Raw genomic sequence first — 22016 nt, 5'->3', positions numbered from 1 at the left:
AGAGGCCAGTATAAAGCTTAAAATAATCTCAATAAATTATAAAAATAGTTCCACAAAAAAACTTATTGGAGCAAGTGTAAAATCATACTTGGATACAAGTGAACATGCTGAATCCTAGCCACTAGACCACCAGGGAACTAACAACAAGTAAAAAGGATACTTAGAGACAACAAATCAAGACCACAAGTACCTGATAGAGATAAAAATATGAATCCAGACCTGACTAATTGAGAATTTAGTAATTGCGACTGGGTTGAATTTTTGCACTGTGAATTTATATAGATTGGATATGAATTTCTTTCACTAGAATATCATTTACAGCTTTTTCAATCATGTTAAAAATACTATTGATGTGTTAACTATGAGCAGGTTCCCCAAGCAGCAGTGTTAACATCTAGTTCTTCTGCTTGTAGTTCTCAGATGGGCATTAGAGTAAATGCTATCTTACCTTTCTGTGGATAAAGGGTGGATTTCCATGCCCCTCATGGGCTTGTCTCCCGTTTTGCCTGGGCAGGCTGGTAGGCAGGAGCTACGCTGGGAGGCAGGGCACCTGGGCCTAGTCCCTTTGGAAGCACTAACTAGGTCTCTGACTTGAGGCACGTCACTTACCTGCCAGGCATCAGGGGCCTGGAACAGGGTCTTCTTGAGACTCCTTTTAACTCTTAGATGCAGTAATTGTGTGATAAATGGGTTTTCATGTAAATTTGCAGTAGATGGCAGGCAGAATCACTGGCAGTTGTACAGCGAAATGGTAAAGAATCAGGATTTGGACAGACTTGAGTCCAAACTCAGCTCTGCCACTTAGCCGTGTGGGCTTGGCTAGTGACTTAACCCCTTTCAGCCTGTATTTTCTCATCTGTAAAATGGATTAAATGAGATAAGACATGAAAATATGTAGGATGTAGTCCCAATAAATGAAAACAGTGGAAAAATCCTGAGTATTTATTACTATTGCGAGAACTTAAAATGTGCAAAATGCCTGCCAGAATTCCCTATTTAAATAAAAAATTATTTGTTTTGTAATTAAGATGATACAAAATGACCTGCAAAGGCACGAGGTCTTCCTTCAGTTATGTTCTGTTGAGACTTTTGTAGTTTTGCCCAGTTTTGATTGTTACTCTCGGTTTTTTTCTTTAAAATTTCAATTTCTTCTAAAAAGTAGAGAGGAGATTGGGAGAGGAGATGTGAGCAATCAACAGATAACCATGCAGTATGTGTTTACCCTTCCAAAAAAGAGTGTGGAAGCAGTTCTGATCGTTGAGTCTAATGAGAGCACTGAGAGGTAGCTTCATTTTTGTTTTTGGCTGGATCAGAGATTTGTATCCAGAGAATTCTGAACCAATTCTTAGCAGAGGTCATATGGTAAGGTGAAGGACTTAGCTGGGTTTCTAGAGGCCTCAGTTTTAGCCCTGACATTAGCAAGTCTCTGATCTCTGAGTTTTACACAGATTTCTCAACTCTAAAAGTAAGTGTTGGCTCAGATAATCTGTCCTGTTTTATCTTCGGTGAGGTTTGAGAGGTTGGAAAGAGACAGACAGAAGAAGGTTCATCAGTTTTTGGTTGGGAAAGTTTTTTTTTGGAGACAGTGACTTTGAACATCTGTATCGGAGCTCTTTCTAATCCTTTTTTATTTCTTGCCTCTAAGCTGTCCAAAGTGTTTTTTCTAGTTATATCTGCAGGAGAGAGACAAGTGCATGTTCATGACCGAGCAGGAAGGATGAGTCCTTTTATTTAGCCTCTTTTTTCTTTGAACCTGCTTTTCAGCCGTGCTTTTAGGGATTATGCTCCCAGTTTAACATTGCGTTCACATCAGACTCACTGATCTGCCAGTGATATTACTCAAAGTTGTTTTTGGCAGCCCAGCCCACTTAATTAGAATGATATACAGTGGTGATTAGATGGCCTTTGAACAGAAGCAACAGAGTGCTGCCAAGATGGGACCCTTGTATAGCTTGTCGGCATTTAAAAGACCTTCGTCCCAAAAGCTGTAGATAGCTTTTATTGTGTGAGTATCATTTTTCCCTGGGCTTTTTCTCACCGAGATGAAATCTTCTGGTTGGCAAGAGATCAGTTTAATTGTGACAGAACTCAAAAGTCAAAGCCCAGGATGACTCTTGTGAAACCATTTCTCTTGTGAAACATACCAAATATGGTATGTTTGTGATGCCCGTTTCATATACACACTCTACAACAGAACATGTAGACAGCATTCCAGATCCAGAGATAAAACCACTGTCATGGTTTTGACAGTCGAATAAACAGGAAAGTTAAAGGAGGCCCTGCTCTAGAGAATAGTATACTTTTAGACATTCCTCTAAATTGAGATTTCTCACCCTCAGCATTATTAACATTTGGAGTCAGATAATTCTTTGTGAGAGACTGCCCTGTGCTTTTGCAGGACGTTTAACAACATCTTTGGCCTCCACCTACTAGGTGCCAGTAGCACCCCGTCTCCCTCTTAGTTGCGACAACCAAAAATGTCCAGGCATTGCCAAATGTTCTTTAGGGAGAGCAGAATCACCCCAGTTGAGAACCACTGTCTAAATTATTGTTTCCGCAAATAAGGCCTCAGGATGCTTCACAGATGTCGGTACAAATATATCTTTTTTTTTCATGTAGCACACAGAATGCCACAATCTAATTGTTGCAAGTTTATCTGCTTTTTACAGTGGCAGTAGAGAGAAGATTAAAATTAAGCAGTGCCTTCACTAGAAAATTCTGGAGTGTTATCTGTAGGGAACTAGAGCTAGGAGTGAGTTACATTGTCATCAGTAGAGCTGTCCTCAGTACTCAGCTTTTTATTCAAATCATTCGTCCATTACCCCTCCCCGCAAAAAGCATGATCCTAAGTACGTTAAGGATGTTGCTGATTTCAAGAAATCTTACTGAGAACAATACTTGTTTTGATCAAAAGTCTTATTTTTTCATTTATATTTTTTTATAAATATGGATTTCAATATCAAGTATGTTAAATTCTCGTATACCAAAATTGGACCGAAATAATTGTTTTAACATTTTTGTGGCACTTCTGAGGTTTGTTAGAATGGCATTGTTTTTGCTTATGTCCCTAGATGTGTTTGTAATATCTTATAGGAGTGCGTTTGATAATTTCCCCCTCATTAAAAAAATATTGGTTAATTATCAGTTTATTTGTCTCTACTCCAGTATTTGTAAATAGTTTGGACCATCTAAAATTATACAGTTGGTGTTTATTGGGAAGTAATGATATCTTGAAATGAACAAGTTTCTGTATTGACATAAGCTTTCATTATATGTATACTGAATTCTATTCTTATATGTTTATATTGTTCTTTATGGAGAGGAGGGCTCTAATTGTACCTTTTCCTACGTCCTACAGATGAATCTTTTCAAAAGCTTGTTTCAGATGATATCGAATTACCTAGAAAAGTAGAAGTTTGTAATCAGTGGAAAATATTTTATTTAACTTAAATATCTCAAATGTACCCAAATTGCTAATTATTAACTATAGTTTTATATTTGTAAAATATGCAATTATTAGGAAAACAATTTTGCCTTTAATTTGCTGACCATTGCAGAAAGACAAAAGATGAATATTATAAATACTTGACTATAAATTCCAAAGTACTTTAGCGATATTAGCAAAAACATTGAGTAAACTATGCATCGGCAAGTGCCCTCCAGTTTTCAAGTGCTTTTACTTCTTCTGGTCCTCTCAACAGCCCTGTGAGGTAGATGGAAATTGTAGATCCTTTGCACAGATTAAGAAGATAAGGTACAGGAGGGTATGATTTACCCTAAGTAGAGACGACCGTAACCCGGGTCTTCTGGCTCCCCAAATTCTTCCTATACACAAAGAAATGTTTAAGTAAGGTCTCTGGGCTGAAATTTCACTATGTATCAAGAGGTTAAAACTTTGAATATTTAACTATTCAGTGTCATTTAAAATTTTTTCTCTTTCATGATAGAAAAATTTTGTTGGCTTCTTAATTTGACTCTAACTTTTTTTCTTCATTTTTAGCAATGGTTTTAAGAATAAATTGTGATAAATGATGGGGCATAGTTTTTGACTTACTGTTTTAAAGCAGCCGAGTTTTATCATTTCCTGTTAATTGGGTTATTAGCATCTATTCTTCAGAACTGAGAGTGTTCTCTGTACGATAATTGTGACCTTGAGGCAGGGTGGAGCCTAGAATTTTCTTTCCAGATATACACTAAAATCATGGCGACTTTATAAATGAATATAGCTAAAAACTGAAGTGAACCAGCCAGTGCACACTACAGAAGGAGACTAAGAACTTTAATTCATCCCGTTGCAAACCACGTTAAGAAATTTTCCTTTATTTACTCCAGTTGTAGAATCCCTCTTCCTTGAGGTTCTTTCTGCCTGTTTAAGGTACAGACAGAAAAATGTCATTTATGACTTATGGACAAGTAGGCAAACATATCCCATTGTCATTTTTATTGTAGTGGACATTAAGTTAATTGGAAAGGGAATAGGATTGAGTAGTGGTCATGTCTCTTTCAAAGTCACCAGTTTTATGGCTCTTCTAATTTTGGTATTTTTTTAGGCATCATTCGGCTTAGATATTAGTAGCTTCTAGATCAAGAATGCTTTCTTTTTGATTTTTTAAAGCACATGACAGAATCATCTGGTTTGTACCTTATAATCTACCCAAATGCCAACAGTATTATTTAGAACTTTTATCTTGTATGTGCAGCCAGAATAGTTTCTAAATCTTTTATGAGTTTTTATAATATATCCATTTAAGAGCAGTGATTTAGCATACATCCATTTATTTATTCTTACCAGTTTTGATAAACCAGATTGTTTCCAATTTATGGTGGATGGGAAAAGGCTTGAGAATCTTTTGCAGTGGGAAGCAGGGCGTCAATTAATAGGTGACAGAAAACCTGAGCATTTTGAAGAAAAACCTAGTAGAATTCCTGGCACCTGCTGTTAGTAAAAGACTACTCTGAATGCTGAACAAATAAGCAGATACTGTTTTCTGTCAATTATAGCGCCGTGACTGAAATGGTTTTAAAATTTCTAGGTGTGAGTTAACATGAGAGCAAAAATACTTCAATTGCCATTGAATAAAAACATACTGAAGTAACTATTCTTACAGCCACTAGAGGGTGTGTAAACCATCTGCTGAAATTTGTGTCACACTGCAAATGGTATTCACTTAAGAAATAAATATTTATGCCAATGAGGATTGCTGGCCTCCTATAAATAGCCTGTTTTCATTATAATAGGTACAGAATATACTGTACATCATGGAATGGAATTAAAGATACACAAACTGGGTCAGTTTATGATCTGGCACTCATTATGTTAGGTTCTTTGCTAAATTGTGAACTTGATAAAGGAGGTTTGTCTTATTTATCTTTTATCCCCATTCATTCAGTAACAAATGTTTCTCTTGTTCTCTTGTGCCTGCTCTGTCCTAGGCAGTCTCGAGCTGAAAATGTAGTAATGCACAAGAGAGTGCCTCTGTTTCATGGGGTTACAACGTGGAGCTAGGTAACAGACAGGGAGGTAAATCAACAAGGCTCAGGGCTTGAGTCGTGTCTTCCCAAAATTCATGTCTGCAGTTGAGTTCCTCCGACTGTCCACCTGGTGGCTGTTTAAGCCTCGGGGAGTGGACTAACAGAAAAACTGCAGTGGGAACCTGGGGTCGAAGAATCCTTACACATGATGAGCAGCAAAGTGAGGAGGGACAAGCCATGCACCAGCAGGACTTGCATGCAGACCGTAACCCAGTGTCAACCCAGTGTCTCTGCGGCTCACCCGAAAGAGAGCCTCAACAGCGTTGGAGGCTCGGTTAGAGTTGTGCTTTGAACCAGCCCCTGAGTTTGTTTGCAGCTGAGCGAACAAGAGGCTTAGACCTAGAAAGGTCTGTGTATGTGAACATGCGTGTGTTTGGTTCCCCAAACTCCCCTTTTTCCAGATTTAAGAAAGTACTGTGCAGGACACTGAAATATATAATCATTTCCCAAATACAGCTTCTGCTGGAGAGACACTGACACTCTGGGGAAATGGTTGCGAAATTTGTTTTACCTAAAGCGTAACCAACCAGAGGGAGTTTAGTAGTAACTTTTAAATGATAATTTGTAATAGAAATAAACAGATAACTATCACTTTACTTTATTTCCTTTTTATCATTTTGAAATAGTAATTTTAAGTTACATTCTCAAACATGCCAGTTTTCAAAATTTAATACAGAATGTCATAGTATTGTGAATATTTGAAAAATAGCTCTTAAAATAAACTTTTCCTGTTTTACTGTGTTTTAAAATAGCTGGTTCACAGCCTTTAATCATCATATATTTTTTGAATCTTACAATCTTTTTGGGAATAAAAAGTGAAAATAATTTTGCTTATGAGTTTATTTGTTTTATAGTGTTTGTGGAATTTCTTTGGTCAAACTACTTGAAAAGTTCAATACCAGATCTTCTGTAGAAAGAGAGGCTTCTTCGTCCAAGCTGTGTAGCCCCTTGGGAAACTGGCAGTGATGCCATTGACAAAAGTAAACCCTTATACTGCAGAAATGTACACAAAGGACCCCTGCTCATGGTCCAAACTTTGTTCATTTTTAAAGGTTTAATTAGGGTTTCCCTTAATGACTCAGAATTCAGAGTTTTTCATTTCCATTAATGTGTGTACATGTGTGCACATATATAAGCAAACATATATATACATATAGATATATGTTTTGGGGCCATATGTCTACTTCTGTGAAGCCACTGAGAATAACATGATATGAGAAGAGATCTGAAATTCACCTCATTTAATTTTTAGCCATGAAACATTTATCAATACTTACATGAATTTATTCCATTTGGTTTTTGTTTGGGAGATTGGTCAGAATATAGAGAAACCTAAGTGACTATTTTCTTTCTATTTTTGTAATCTTGTGTCCAACATTAATTAAGTGACTAGAATGTCTGACGATTTTGTCTTCCTTTGTTCTTGATAGGAAGGCTTGTTACACCATCACAGCCTGGTTTGAAACCTTAACCCGAACACTATGAAATTTTCCTTTGAGCCAATTCTGGATTGGCTTGTTAAAACATTTTGAAGGAGTTTTAGTAAAAGAAAATCCTGTTTTCAGTAACTTTGCTTTCGGATTTCCTCAGTTGTTTGAGAAGATGGTTATTTGCTGGATTTTCTTACATGTTATTTGCTGGATTTTCTTACATGTTAGGATTCAACATTCTGACGATCTCAGTTTCCACCAAAATGAAAACCAAATGATTTGTTTAAAATTGAATCTTATGAGAATAAGTGATTTAGATTTGAAAGATAGTATGTTCTGCTATAGATCAGAAATTTCTTTTTTTTTATACAATTTATTTTAAACTTTACCAACAGATTAAATTTCTACCTTACCTTTTAGATCTGATTTTGTCCCAATGATCAGTCAGCTCCACGGTTACTTATTAAGTGCATGGTGTCATGTGCTTTAGCTCTAGAAAGGAGTCTTTACATTCGCCTAGTGCTTTATAGTTCACCAAGCTTATTCTTCTCAGCAGTCCCATCTTGCATGGTCCCATTCGCCAGATAAGGAACAGGCTTCTCATTGAAGGGTTCACCCGAGGTCATTCAGCTGTCGGATTTGAGCTTAGATCTTCTGACTCCAAGCTCAACATTCTTTCCTCAGGGATCTGTTTGACTCTTAAGACAGATACTATTATTACAGAACAGAACAGGACGGAATGATTGCCACAGGGCCTTCAAAGATGGAAGAAATTCTGAACAGGAAGGCAGAGTGTATCTGGAAGGGGACAGTTCATTGGTTTGGCAGAATAGGAAGGCATTCTGTGCTGAGCTTAGAAAAGTGGAATGAGCAGGTGGAAACGTTTGTGGATGGAGGAGCAAGAGGGTAAGAAGTGGGCCCTCTCTAGACTGCCCTGACAAGAGAAGAGGGTTGCCATTGTGGAATGCTGGGTTCTGGGTGTGGGGAGAGGAAAGAACCATTTGAAGGATGACCTTGAACACAAGTGGAGCCAATCAGATTTAACCTGATTTCCAGGAAGTGTGAAGGTGTGTTTGGAGTGAGGGGAAGCATTTGAGGGAGAAATCTAAGAAAGGCTACAAAGATACTATTGATGTAGCTTGCCTAGAGTTGCTAAACAAAAGCGAGCGAGTACTTGCTGGTGAGGTTTCAAACCAGGGACCTAGGAGAACTGTCAGCAGAGAGTGGAAAGACCTACTTAGAGAGAGGGAAGAAAGTTCCAGCTCTGAATTAATTGCCCCTGTAAAAGCTGCTGCCAACTCATTCCTTACCCTGTTTGGTGTCTAAATGGAGAGAAAGGTCAACCCTAATCCCCAACTTTTTTCATGTGGTTAAGCTTTTTTAGACGATGAAATGCAACAAATTGCAGTTGTCAGATTATAATGGCATGTCTTGTTTTAAAATAGTACATTACACAATGACCAGTGATACCTCAGTCACCCAATTCTGCTCTTGTTTCTGCAGCCTGGAGTACTCGGGTACTTTGAGTTCAGTGGCTCACCCCAGCCTCCTGGTTATTTGACCTTCTTCACCTCAGCATTACATTCATTAAAGAAAGGTAAAAATTATTTATATTAAGACATTAGCACTTTAACAGGAATGTATGTATGTATTGATATCTTCTTTTGCATATGTTATCTTTATGATTATATATTTTCATTTTCTTGATTCCTTTCCTCTGTATTTATATTAAATATGTATACTTACATTATTTTATGTTCTATTGGCACCCAGAAAATACTGTGCTCTTTCAAATTTAATCTCTAAAACATTTAGCTGTTTAAAAATGTAGCTTGATCATAGCTTGTCTGCAGTGATATGTTTTGCATTTTAAAATTTATTATATCACAATCTCTTTTTTTTACATATGTAAATATTTTGGTCAGAGTTTTTAATGGTTATATTGGCAGTCGGATGTACCATAATTTAGGAATACATTTCCATTAAGAAGTATTTTTGTAAGTATAAATGTCATGTCACATTAGTATAAGCCTATTGCCAGTTTCACTATTCTCAAATCCATATGTATTTTTTTACTTCAGCCAAATTATATATTATTTGAGGTCCTCCCTTCTAAATTAAGCATTGTATCCTGCCCATTTTTTCATGTTGCTCCACGTTCTTTCTTTTTATCAGTCATAACCTCCTGTCATTTCTCTGTGGGATATACTTTCATCTGCTCACTTGTCTCCATCTCCTTTGTTACTTCTCTGATCCAGGCCCCTTCCCCCACCCTGGACTAGACCAGGGGACACTTAACTGGTATTCACTCTTGCCCCTTTTTCCTTACACTAGGGCCTTTACATGTGCTAGTCCTGCTGCCTGAAATGTGCTTCCCTCTTGTCAAACCTCTATTCATCCTTCAGGATCCCCTCAAATATCCCTTCCACAATCTTCCTCAATCTCAGTTGGGCACCCCGTTGTTTTCTTTTTAGCACTTAACATAGTTTGTATTTATGTATATAGTTCTGGGATGATTTGTTTTATGTCTGTCTTCTTCCCCAGACTGTGAGATTTTGAGGTTAGGGACCATGTACGTTCAGTTTAGCATTCTTTTTCCATTGTCTGGTACATAGCAGGGGTTCATTCACACTATTTGTCAAGTGAGTGATCAGATTGATGGCCATTTCATTTTTCCCCAGTAGATCAACCAAAAGTATGTAACCATTTTTCCATTATAGAATATTAGATTATTATTTTTTTGGTGTTACAGTAGTGTACTATTTATTATATGTTTGATATATTATATCAAACAGTTATATGACTGGCCATTTTAATATATACATTATCTTAAGGTTTTATGCATAGAGAATCTACTGTATTCATCCAGAGGACATTGGGAGAGGAAATCAAGCTGTCACATAAGTATGTCTTCTGTCCACTTGAAAGACTTTGAGCTGCACATCTTCAGGTGACTAAGAAGACTTAGTTTGAAATTCAAAAGCAAAATACTACCAACTTTGAAAAAGTTGTTAAAGTTTGAAATTCAAAAGCAAAATACTACCAACTTAAATAAGCTTAAGAAGCAAATATTCAGAAATCTTCTTAGAGAACTAAAGCCCTTCGAAGAAACTCTCAACCGAAGATAATATATATGTAAAGGGAAACCTAGAGTCATTCACTAAAGCGATGGTAGCATTAAAGTTCTTGAGTTGAAGAGGATATTTCAAGGTCATGGAAGGATGTTTTATTATCTAGTTAGTTTATATTATGTGCTAATGATTCATCTTAAATTACTTTTTTCATTCAGAGGTTTCCAAAATACTGCTTCTTTTTGGAAAAACATTTCGAAGTACAAAATTTTCCCCATTTTTTCTTTTCTTTTTTTAAGCACAGGGAGGTGATAAATGGGTAAAAACTACTTGAAGGTACAAAACAAACCTCTGGTCAGATCACTAATTTTGATCAATGAGTATGCGAAATTTCTTTCTGGAATAAAGCTAGCCTGATTTAACTTTACTACATTTCTTTTCTGTCTTGTGAGTCTAGTTGGGTCTTGTAAAATCCTGTTGCATATGAACTTTGGAAGAAATGAGATTCATTCTAGTCATTTTCACATCATTTTTGTGGATAAACTCTCACTTAAGCTTAATGAACCATTTTTAGAAGAAAAAGAAAAGTTTGGAATGATGATTTTTCATAATATGTGCACTGTGAAGGATTTCCTAAAATAAATCATGCCCAGAGCATCTGGGTTTTTTTTCCTCTTTTATTTCTCCTACCCTGAAGTCAAATGGTATTTTTACTTATTGATAGCAGATGTTCAATAAGAAAAATATGCACACTTCTTTTTTAATGGTACTGTTTGGAGTGTAAATTCTAGATCAGTGTTGTGTTTAGATTGTGTATACAAATCGAGGCCTCATAAACATTCGACACACATAACATTTGGTTATAGAGAGCTTAACTGAAGAAGTATTTAGACTGTTGTGGTAAAAAGCAGATGTCCTGGTTCAACAAACCACAGGCATTTATAGAACGCATACGTCTTTCTGTTGCCTTAATGATTTTTTTTTTTAAATTGTCTTGGGAATAGCCAGGACACCCTCTTGACATTTGTTCCTTGAAGCTAGCTGGCCATCAGTCTACAAATGTACCATATATGAAGCTTTATGCCAAGGTGCTGGGGGTGTGAAGGGGATTCTTTCCTACCCTCAAGAATTCCACTGTTTATTTGTAAGATCTGGTCTCTAGATATATAGTCACCTTAAGACTATATATCTAATGTTTGATATTCTTACACATTATAATAAAGAAAATTAGAGAAAGTTCACTTACCACTTCGGCACTTAACATTAACTACTTTCTCTTTTTTGTTTTAACTATTTCCTTTCATCTCAATTACCTATACTCTTTACCTGTTGATCTCAGTCTTGGTGTTAATTTGTCAGTTTATGGAGGCCCGCCTATTAGGTGGGATGGACAGTAACTATTCGTTATATTTCTGTTTATTATTTCCTAGCTGGTTTACTTTTATGATTTTTTTTTTTTTTTAATGTAGCAGTTCTATATTTTCATGTAGTTAAATCTGTGGTTCTTTTTCTTAATTAAAAAATTCTTTTTCTAAAAATCTGATCACTGGTCCACTTTCTTTTAAAATTTAAAAATTATTTAACACTTTATGCAACTTGAATTTACTTTGGCTTAAAATACAGAACTCAACTGATTTGTTCCCCCTTCTTATTGGCTAATCAGTTACAACATTTACAGAATAATGCTGCTTTTTACGCTCATCTTGATGATTCCTGCTTTATCACAAAATATTTTATTACATGTAATTGGATGTATTTCTGTGTTTTCTCCTGGTCGAGATCCCTCATTTTGTATGAGTAGATATAATATCATTTCTTCCTTTTAAGTTATTACCTGGTAAAGTCTGGACTCTGCTTCCTCTAGTTCACGTGTTCTATGAACTACCCTTTTATATGCATCCATGATTTGGTTGGATTTTGGTTGGAATTTTATTAAATATGTAAATTGAGTTAGAGGTAAACGACCTATTCCTAACATTCAGCTTCCCTTTCTAGGATCACAACATGATTATTCATTTATTTAAACCTTCCTTTTAATTTTTAATAATAGATCTTATACATCCTTCAGTACTGTTTCATCATGTCAAAGTGCTGGATGAGTAATTGTGGGTCAGCAGTCTGTATGGTTGGAGATCCCTAGGGAACCTAGTCTCTAGGACTTCACTCTTCGCAGACTGCGAAGCTTATTCCTCTTTGAACATTATCTCATTTGATCTTGCAGACAGGCTGCTTTTTTTTTTGCCTAAAGAAAATTTGGTAGAAGGGTCAGTATTTTTAGGTTGCTTACTTGATTTTTTTTTTTCCATCTTATTATTTCATTATTTGCTGTAAAAGTGTGTTCTGGTAAGAAGTTGTTATATTTTGCTATGATGCAGTGACTTTTTTAAAAGAGAAAATTTGATAACTCTTTTTCATTCACCCTACAAAAGGGATGCAGTGCTGTCTGGGGCAGGCAGCAGTGTGGCCTGGGAGCAGCAGTGTCTGGTCCTTATCCTTTGTCTGCCTTTGACGGAATCTGTAAACTTGAACAAACAAAATATTTGACTTTTCTGTGTTTGAGATTATCTGTAAAATTAGGGAGGGTGGAGACCTGTTTTACCAGGTCACATCATGTGCGAAATACTTTGGGTGAGAATAAAGTAATAGTCTTAAAGTCTGTAGGAGCTTAATTAGAAAGCCACCTGCCTGAAAGAAAGCACTTTAAGTATTATGTCTGTTTTCTTAAAAAGAATCTACACCACATATTATGTAACTTGATGGAACAGCGGACATGGGTTTTCCCCCTCCCTTTTCCTGTACCATTCCATATCTGCTTCATGGTGTCCTCACTGTAGAACCGACTGCATCTCTCTCCCACCGGAGCAGGAGCTGTTTTGTTCAGATATTTATTGAGTGCCTTGAGGCCAAGGTTTTGTTATTTTATTCCTGCAACTCTGTAACATTCCGTGTCACTGTTGTAGCTGAAAGGTTGAACGAATGACTACTAAAGGACACTTTACCTTGAAATTGCTCAAGTGAGCACGACGATAGTAGCAGTGGGAAGCTAAGTCAGTTGGGATCCCCGCCCACCACCACCACTTCCCCTTGCGCCTGGCCTTTCAGGTCCCATAGACCAGTATGTAGGAATCGATCACAGCAGGCCTGGGTGGAGCCCCTGCCTGCCCCACTGGCATTCCGTTGTCCCCTGACATTAAAATCCTAATTAATTGAATTGAAAGTCATGTGATTCTTAACTGTCACCTTGAAAATACACTAAACTATTCATTAAAAGTATTTCCACTCCCTTCTACCACCTTTAGGAATTCCTAAACTTAATTGCCAGCGGAACCTTGTGGCATTAGTTTTCCAAGGAAAAATACCCTTTGGGAAATACTGTTGTAATGAATTTTTTTTAAGATAAATTTATTAGAGGAAAAACTTATAATTCTAGTGTAGGGTCCCTCTACTCCACCAGGTGGCATCTGATGGTGCTGTGATTTGCTGGTAGATCTGAGTCAGGACACATAAAAGCAACTTCCTCCATATTCTTATTCATAAATAAAGCTTTTTTGGAGCACCTGTTAGATTGTGGAATTTTATACAACATCAAGAGGTCTGAAGTACCCTTACTCTGTAGGTGATGTTCTTAAAGGCATTGAAAGAACAAGGGACTGACTTCTTAGGCAAGGGTGACGCAGAGTTTGCTTTGTTTTCTTGGGTTCCTGGGTCTAACTCTTGGGAGTTTGGACCAGGCATTGGCTTTAACAATTGCCCACGAGTTAAGCAGGTTCTAGGATCACTTGCTTTTCTCGGATAATCTTATTCGTTGTCGTTATACTCACTCATAGAGGGAAATCTTTTTCTGACTATCTGCTTGCATTCTCAGGCCTCCTGAATACTGATTGAAACACATTAGAATAAACATATTATGAATTTCACACTTTTTATTCCCATACCTAAAACTGCCTTTTTAATATGTTGCTATTATGTTAGGAAGGATGTCATCATATTTCATAGGAGATACTTTTATTCCCATTATGACTTACTTCTTAAGCCTTGTAACTGCTGCTAGCTAAGAACTAAGGCCAAAAAATGGACCTCCTCACACTTTTAGATTCAAAAGCATGAGTTACTAATTCAACAAATGTTTGAGGATCCACTATGTGATGTGCTACAGCTGTAAAGATAAATATAGCTTGTTCCTCAACATCAGTAGTGCCACCAGGTAGAATGGCTAGCAGGTAGGCTTGCGCACAGTGTAAGTGAGGTGACGGGTCTGTGACAGGCTTTGTAGGAGCGTGATGGCCAGGTGCTTGGATCGGATCAGGGAAGACTGCTCCAAGGAGCTAGTGCTGGGGATGGGGAAGGTTTCCCAGAGAATGAGGGGTCAGTCTTCAGGTAAGTGTGTGAGGAACTAGAGGATGGAAGATAGAAGGGATGGGGAAAGTGAAAGGTGTGCGGGAAGTTCAGAACCAAATTTAGTGGTCTTTTAGCTATTTTGATTCCTTGAACCCATGTAGCTGGAAAATTGCACCATCTTCACTTTCTGATTGTGTTGTGATAGTGTCCACCTTTCTGTTGTCCTGTTTTAGGGTACATGTGTTTGGATTCTATTTCTTCAAGGCTTTCTGTTTGTTTTTTTGTGTGTTTGTTTTTACTGGTTTTGAAGCTACAGTAAGACTCCTAGACAAAGAACCAAAACCACTGAAATCTTGAAGAATTCTCAGGGATCACCTTTTATAATAAAGTCACAAGCTTATAGTGAAACAACTCAGTGCAGACAAACCCAGTTCTGGTCTCTTACTTGATGACTTTTTATGTAAAGTTGAGCATGATAAGCCGATGCTGGACTGAGCCTTTCCATGAGCCAAGCACTTTACCTGGATGATCAGTCTTCACTGCCGCTCTTTGAAGCTGGAACTGTTATGAGCTCAGTGTTAGGAAACAGAGGCTCTGAGGAGGTTGCCTGCTGACTCAGGGTGACTGTGGTAGGCAGAATAATGTCTCCCCAAAATGTCCACATTCTGATCACCAGAACTTGCGACTATGTTACATTACATAGCGAGGGGGAATGGAGGTTGCAAATGGAATTGGGTTGCTAGTCGCCTGATCTGGAGAAAGGGAGCTTATCTTGGACTGTCTGAGTGGGCCCTCTGTAATTAGAAGGATGCTTAAAAGTGTAATGGAGGGGTAGAGAGTGATGAGACATGAGAAAGACTTGTCCAGCCATTGCTGGCTTTGAAAATGGGTGGGAGCTACAAGACGAGAAACGCAGGCAGCCTCTAGAAGCTGGAAAAGGCAAGGAAATGGGTTCTCCCTAGAGCCCCCAGAAGGAATGTGCCCAGCTGAATGTGCCTCACCCTGCCGTTAGCCCAGTGAGGCCCATCTTGGACTCCTGAACCTCCAGAACCGTGGGATGAGTTTATATTGTTTTAAGCTACTAACTTTGTGGTACATTACAGACATCAGATGGAGATTTGCACAGCACTGGCCCCCCTTAGAACTCCTACTGCACTAGTTGGCTATGCCTCCTACTTAGCAACTAGCATTATTTTCTAATTTTCCCTTGGACTTCAGTTCCCCTAGGCAGGGACTGACTGTCCTGATAAGTCATTTTAGTGGCAGGTGTCCTGTGTGACCAAGGCCCACCCAGTCACCCCTTCTCACTGGTCTTTAGGTTCCCAAGTGTATGATAAGGGAGCCTTGCCCACGTTGCTTCTCTAGGACTCTTCATCTTGAAAACTGCATTGGCCGTCGGCCTGCTTTTGTGGGTCTGAGAGCTAAGAATTGTTTTTATATTTGTGAAGGGTTGTTTTTAGGGGAAAAAAAAAAGAACATGTGGCTCCTGTGATGGATCCTAAAGAGCGGCCTAAAAGAGGGTGTCGGAGGGGTTTCTAAGCACATATGTTTCTTTTATGAAGTCCTTCCTTCCCCAGGGTGTTAAAAAAAATAAAGTGATTTAATTGAAATACATTCAGGGGAAGTATTTGAATTGATCATTTTAATATTGTGCTTTGGTTAAATGGGAATGGCTGATGTGAGGGTGTTTAGTTTACTGTCATGTTAGTATATGTGACAGTGCATATTTATCTCTATAGTTTACGTTCTTCTTAGATAATGTATTTGAAACTGCATTTCTTCCCCTCCTCCCTAACTCCCAAGAAAGAGAAAAAAATCACAGCTAAGGAGTACATGTTTACTTAGGGTTTAACAGTATCTTGGCAAGCACCGAATGTGCATATTTCATGTGTGGTGCCCAAATGCCAGATTTTTTTCTAGATGATGGCTTTGTGCTTTATATTAAGAATTCTGAAGATATACAGATCTCAAAGTCACATTTCTGGGGGGAAAATGCAAGTAAGAGCTGTAGTTCATACATTAAAAACAAACATTTCTGTAATCTCTTCTTTGAAGGCTTTTTCATTTTGATGAATGTATTTATCATTGGAAATGTGTGACATCATCATTCAGTGAATGATTGAGTCATTTTTGTAAAGGCTAAGTAACATTGGAGTGGTGGTGGTTACCCGTTTCATATGATCCTATCATTTTCTTTTTTCTTCCTTGTCCAAAACCTTGGAAAGAATGGGAAAGCAGAAGTTAATAAAAATGGCAGGGTATAGAGTAAAATGAGGGCTCTTTCCAGCCTGAAAGGGAAAGAGGCACAGTACAGGTTTCCTTTGGAATGTCACGACTTCCCAGAGAAAAGAGGTGAGAGAAATTCTCCCAAGAGATAGATGACTTCCTCGCCATGATGATAGAAAGCCATGTGACCTAATGCAGTGGTATTTAGTTTCGAAGTGTATCATGATTTATTTGTCAGCAGTTATCTTTATGAGGATTTTTCTTGACCTGATATTCCATTTTGTTCAATGATCTCTGAGAGATTAGCTCACACAGAAGTCTCCTGGGGAGCAGATGGCCAGTCCTGATTTAAAAATCTCTGCGTTGTTCAGCTTGGGCATCTTGTTCACTCTTCCAGTGTGTCTTCAGGTCCCTAACTTCGTAGTACGGCAAGCGCTGTTTACTCTGGGCGTCTGAGAAAGAAGAATTCATTTCAGAAGCTCAGCACTTTATACCTAGAGTCACCAGAACTGGAGATGCACCTTTCCTTTCTGAAGGAGGGAGGGTGGCATGTTCTTAAAAATCATCATTCTCTGCTGTTGGAGGGGTTTTCCTGAAGTAAATTCAAGAAACATGGTTTTATGTATCCTTCTCAGATAATTGTTCATTATTAAGACTTACTGGCTGTTGGATATATTATCTCAGGCTAATTTTCTTCCTGAGTTCATTGAATCCTGCATTTTCATCATTTCCACCCTGGCATAGTCCAATAGAAATATAGTATGAATCGTGTAGGAATTTTAAATTTTTCTAGTGGCTGCATTAAAATTTAAGAGGAAATAAATGAAACTAATTTAATATATTTCGTTTAAGCCAGAGTATTCAAATTATTATCATTTTAACATGTAATCAGTAAGAAAACTATTGAGATATTTTACATTTTTTTAATAACCAAGTTTTTATACTTTTATACTTAGCAGCACATCTCAATTCAGATAATAAATTTTCATTGGAAATATTCTATATTCAGATTTCATAAAATTTGCAGTTAAAGTGATTTACATACCCAAGTTGTTTTAAACATACTTAAAAGTTTTTCAATGACCATATGTTGAATATCACTTTAAAATTAAAATAAAATAAAGTTAGAAATTTAATCTCTCAGTTGCTCATATTTTGAGTGCTTACTAGCCACATGTAGCTAGTGGCTACCAAACAGGACAGTGCAGCTCTGGACACAGCCCTCATTATCCAGGTGTCCAGGGCAAAGTCACTTGTTTGTAACATACTCAGTCTCCTGCATGTGTATCCTTGTGTTGACGTTTCAGAGTGTGCTTCTGGTAGCCTGTTAGGTAGAAAGTGTGAGTTGTCAAGTTTGCTTCTGGCAGGACCCTTTATTATTAATTTTAAAGCACAATTAAAAATCTATTCTCTTTCCTAATAGAAGAAACTATTCTTATTCTTCCTGGAATGTTTGAGAATTTTAACATCTTGCCTCACCGAGGTAGTTCTTACCTCAGAAATCATGTGCTTTTACCCTAATACTAAACTGAAGTTTGATATTAAAAACAGTTTAAGGCAAATGGTTTTAAGCAAAATAGTCTGGTATTGAAATGTTACACAAAAGTCCAAAAACAAAGAAACCTTAATGCAAACCAGAGAGATTGCAAGTGAGCCAGATGAATCTGAGTGGAAACCAGATGGAAACTCAGATCCTGCCGTTCTCCATGCATCCTTGGTTGTTACCACGAGGTAAATGGTGACAGTGGTACGCGGAAGGCAGAAGAAGATCAGTGGAAGCTCTACCTAGGGGAGTGTGGGAAGAGGGCCTGGAGCATTCCGTTAGTGGCAGGGAAGAACCCCAACCTCATAAAAGATAATAAGGGATAAACCTGCATAAGCGCCAAAGCAGGTAAAGTTTAATAGATCAAAGCAAGGCCGTTTATTACTCAAAGCACACCAACAGCGAATCAGCCTGCTAGTGTCGGTTCCCTTTGCCCCACGTCCCATGGGAGACCTGATTCAGTGGGCCTGTGTGGTGGCTGTGTGCCAAGTGAGCTGCCTTGTAGCTGAGGAACGTGTGACCAAGGGCTCAGCACTTTTGGTAGCAAGTGGCAGGCAAGCCAGTCTCCATGCTGTGGTCACCTTGCCTTACACGACTAGCTGCACGTAACCACTCAGTAACTAACTGTTCGTACCCAGATGTTCTTTCAAGATCTCCTTGTATTTTGCAGTGGTCTCTCTGACACCTTTCACTGGATGCTTAATAGAGACTGTAAACTGGCCAGTTACTTGGCTAACTGAGTTTATTGAAATTTTATTTTATTATTTTCGACTAATTGAATAGGATCATGCCATTGCTGGACCTTTTTTGTGGGAGAGGAGAAAGCATTATTCCGCATTGATTTTTAATTATTCAACAAATTTAGAGTCCTTAAATATTGAAGTTTTATTACTTATAGATCAAAATTATTCAATTTTATGTATAATGTAGACCCCTATTGTAGAAAGTCATGGCACCTTGCCTAACAAAATGTCCTGGATAGGGAGATGAGAAGTATTGTTTTCTTGTGTCATTCTTATACTGTGAGCGTCCTCTGCTAATTCAGTTACTCTTCGTACATATGAGACAGCAAATTTAAGCTGCTTCTTCCAGTAAGATTTCCAGCATATGCAGGGACTTCAGTAGATGTGTGATTTCTGTCAGTTTTTCTATTTGTAGAAAATAAAGTTTTGAAATTGTAATATGTTTGGGCATGTTAGAATGTGTTCTCTGTAGGCAGGCTATCCATTCTTATTAATTAAACAAGTTTTTGAATGACCTCTTTCAACTTTTGGGTCAAGCTGTCACTTCTTATTTCTCTGCTTCAGTAAACCATGTTGGTGACTTTGGCAGCCTATTGAGTGAATTTCCTTACTGGCCGCTTTTCCTTCTCTTCTCTTTGTAGCTATGGCTGTCCACCAAGATTCAGCCCCCTCCTGCAGAGTGGTGTCTGTTGATTCTACCAGTTCATATCCTGTCTTGGGACCTGCTTTTTCTTCTGACAGCTTGGGGATCTGAACTTCTACATTATACCATTTTTTAAAAATTTAACATCTTGCCTCCCCGAGGTAGTTCTTGCCTCAGAATGTGTGTACTAAACTAAAGTTTTAATATTAAAAATTGAATTTAAGGCAAATGGTTTTAAGTGAAATAAAGTAGTCTGATATTAAAGTGTTATGCAAAAGGCCCCAAACAAAAAACAACCTTAACGCTAACCACAGAGATAAATTTTTTTTTTTGTTTAAATTTTGAACAAATTTTACATGTGCAGAAAAGTTGCCTAACAGAGAGTTGACTAGTTTCCTACCTTCACCCTGCCTCCCCAAATGTTAACATAGTCTATAACCATTTGTTAGGCCGCTTTTGTCTAAACCAAGAATTCGACATTTATACACTAGTTCATTGTTAACAAAACTGGAGACCTTACTTGAATTTTGCCAGTGTTTTCACTAATGTCTTTTCTTTTCCAGGATCTCATCTGGGATCCCGTATCACATTTAATTATTTTTTTTCTCCTTCATCTCTGTCCTATGACGGTTCTTTAGTCTTTCCTCGTCTTTTATGACCTTGACAGTTGAAGAATACTGGTTATTGTTTACTTGTTGCCTAAATTGTTCCAGCTTTGGCCACTAGCAGCATCTTGGGTTGGCCCTCAGGTCCTTTGAACAAGTCCCCATCCTTCCATGAGTACTTCTTTACTTCTGATACCACAAGATGCTCCAGGCGCTTCTTGTACTTTCCCTGTCCCCACTCTGGAATCAGCCTCTTCTCCAAGGAGCCCTCCCTGGTTTCTTTTAGTGGAGAACGTCATTTAGCAACCACGACCTGGGTGCTGGGTGTGCTCTAGGTATCAGGTGTTATTACCGCTAGGCCCTCTCAGCAGATGAGCTAGGACAGACGTGTGTTTATACCCATACATATGTATACAGCCGTAGCTGTGTGTGTGTGTGTGTGTGTGTGTGTGTGTGTGTGTGTGTGTGTGTGTTAAAAGCCATAAGTTTACACTGATTCCCTCTGATTCTAATCTAGCAGCACAGGATTCATTTTTGTCTTCCCCTCTTAATATATAACTTCTTTCTCTCTGCCAGGAGAATCCTGACTCTCACTGTCCCTAGTTTAACAGTATCCAGTCAATATACATTTTCCAGTTACTCAGTTTCTAAACCTCAAGCTTTTATCCCTTTACTGTGCTGTGGTACATTCGTGGTATAGTTAGGTGTATTTGCTAGTGTTTGTATTCCACGTTAGGTCCCCCACATCTTGGCTGGTTTAATGATTTGTTTAGTTTTTGAGCATGTGAATGGTGTGAAACAAGAGTCTGGTACAAAAAGATCTCAAATGGGGGTCAGGCCACCTCATCCGTGTTCTTCAGTTCCCATTCTTCTTTCTTGCCCATCTTTGCCACGCTCCTATAAGCAACCAACCTCTGTAGTTTCTGGTTTATTCTTCCTGTGTTTCTTTGGTTCTGTGCTATTTTAAACTCATCAGGTCTGTATTAAAGATAGTCTAGCATGGCAGTAGGGACAGGGTCACTACCACTTCATCCTGGGCAGCCATTCCTTCTCTGACAAAGAGAGGGTGCTGCTGCCGGAAGGTGGGGCTCGTGTGAGTAAGCTAGAAACTTCGTGTGTTTAGTACCATGATATTTTTATATCTTAGCTACCTGGGTATAACTTGGTCACATTTAAAGTTTAATATTTTTTTCATGTCTGCTAATAAAGCAGAAAGGGGATAAGAAAGAATGTACCTTTTCCCACAACATCTTATCCACTCTCCTTTAACACTAAATATCCAAGTCCATTTCTAATCACACAAATGTTACATCATATATACTCTTTGGGGAGAATAAAGCTTCACACGTAAAGATAAAGTCCTCTTTGATATCCATCCCCCAACATAAACTAATCTTATCCTTTCAGAGTCTTTATACATTTCTAAAAATACATTGTTTTATAAGTGAGAGCTTTTTTCCCCCCCATGTTTCTCACTACCTCTTTAATTGGATTTTTATTCAAAATTAGCTGTCCAAAAAAGTATGAGCTTTTTTGTTTTTGTTTTTGTTTCTTTGACATAAAGGGGTACACTTTATCTTTCCTCAGCTTGCTTTTTCATCCATATATGTCTTTAAATCTATTCACGTTGTATTGATAGCCCTGCCCCCTTGTTTTAACATCTGCGGAGTATTTCTTGGTGACTCTCCTCATGTGTGACTCTCAATGCACATATGTGGATATCAGAAGCAGCACTGCGGGGCTATGCCCTGTGTCGTCACTCTCCCCAGTGGCTGCCATTTCCGCCAGCATCGTATCACAGTACTCATTTCTCGATTGGTCATCAATACTTGATATTTCCTGTCTCAAATTTTGGGCAATCGGGGTATTTTCTTTCAATTTGTTT

At 38.0% G+C, this 22016-nt stretch overlaps 1 protein-coding gene across 5 annotated transcripts in view; it reads left to right on the top strand.

Moving 5' to 3' along the window:
- TXNDC11 (thioredoxin domain containing 11) overlaps positions 1-22016 on the top strand; it is a 56577-nt gene that overhangs the window by 14761 nt on the left and 19800 nt on the right. For 4 of the 5 annotated variants that reach the window (XM_023529633.1, XM_023529631.1, XM_023529632.1 and 1 more), the window contains one exon: positions 8466-8559. Coding sequence is in view for 2 of the 5 variants with exons in the window: in XM_023529631.1 (XP_023385399.1) it covers positions 8466-8559 (94 nt within the window). In the remaining 3 variants the exon portion in view is untranslated. Of the gene's footprint in view, positions 1-8465; positions 8560-9891; positions 9913-22016 lie in introns of those variants that run through there. The other variant, XM_023529634.1, reaches the window with a different exon arrangement.

The sequence above is a fragment of the Pteropus vampyrus genome, unplaced genomic scaffold, assembly GCF_000151845.1.
Source record: "Pteropus vampyrus isolate Shadow unplaced genomic scaffold, Pvam_2.0 Scaffold40, whole genome shotgun sequence".
Taxonomy (NCBI): Eukaryota; Metazoa; Chordata; class Mammalia; order Chiroptera; family Pteropodidae; genus Pteropus; species Pteropus vampyrus.
This window is presented reverse-complemented; position numbering and strand designations above follow the sequence as displayed.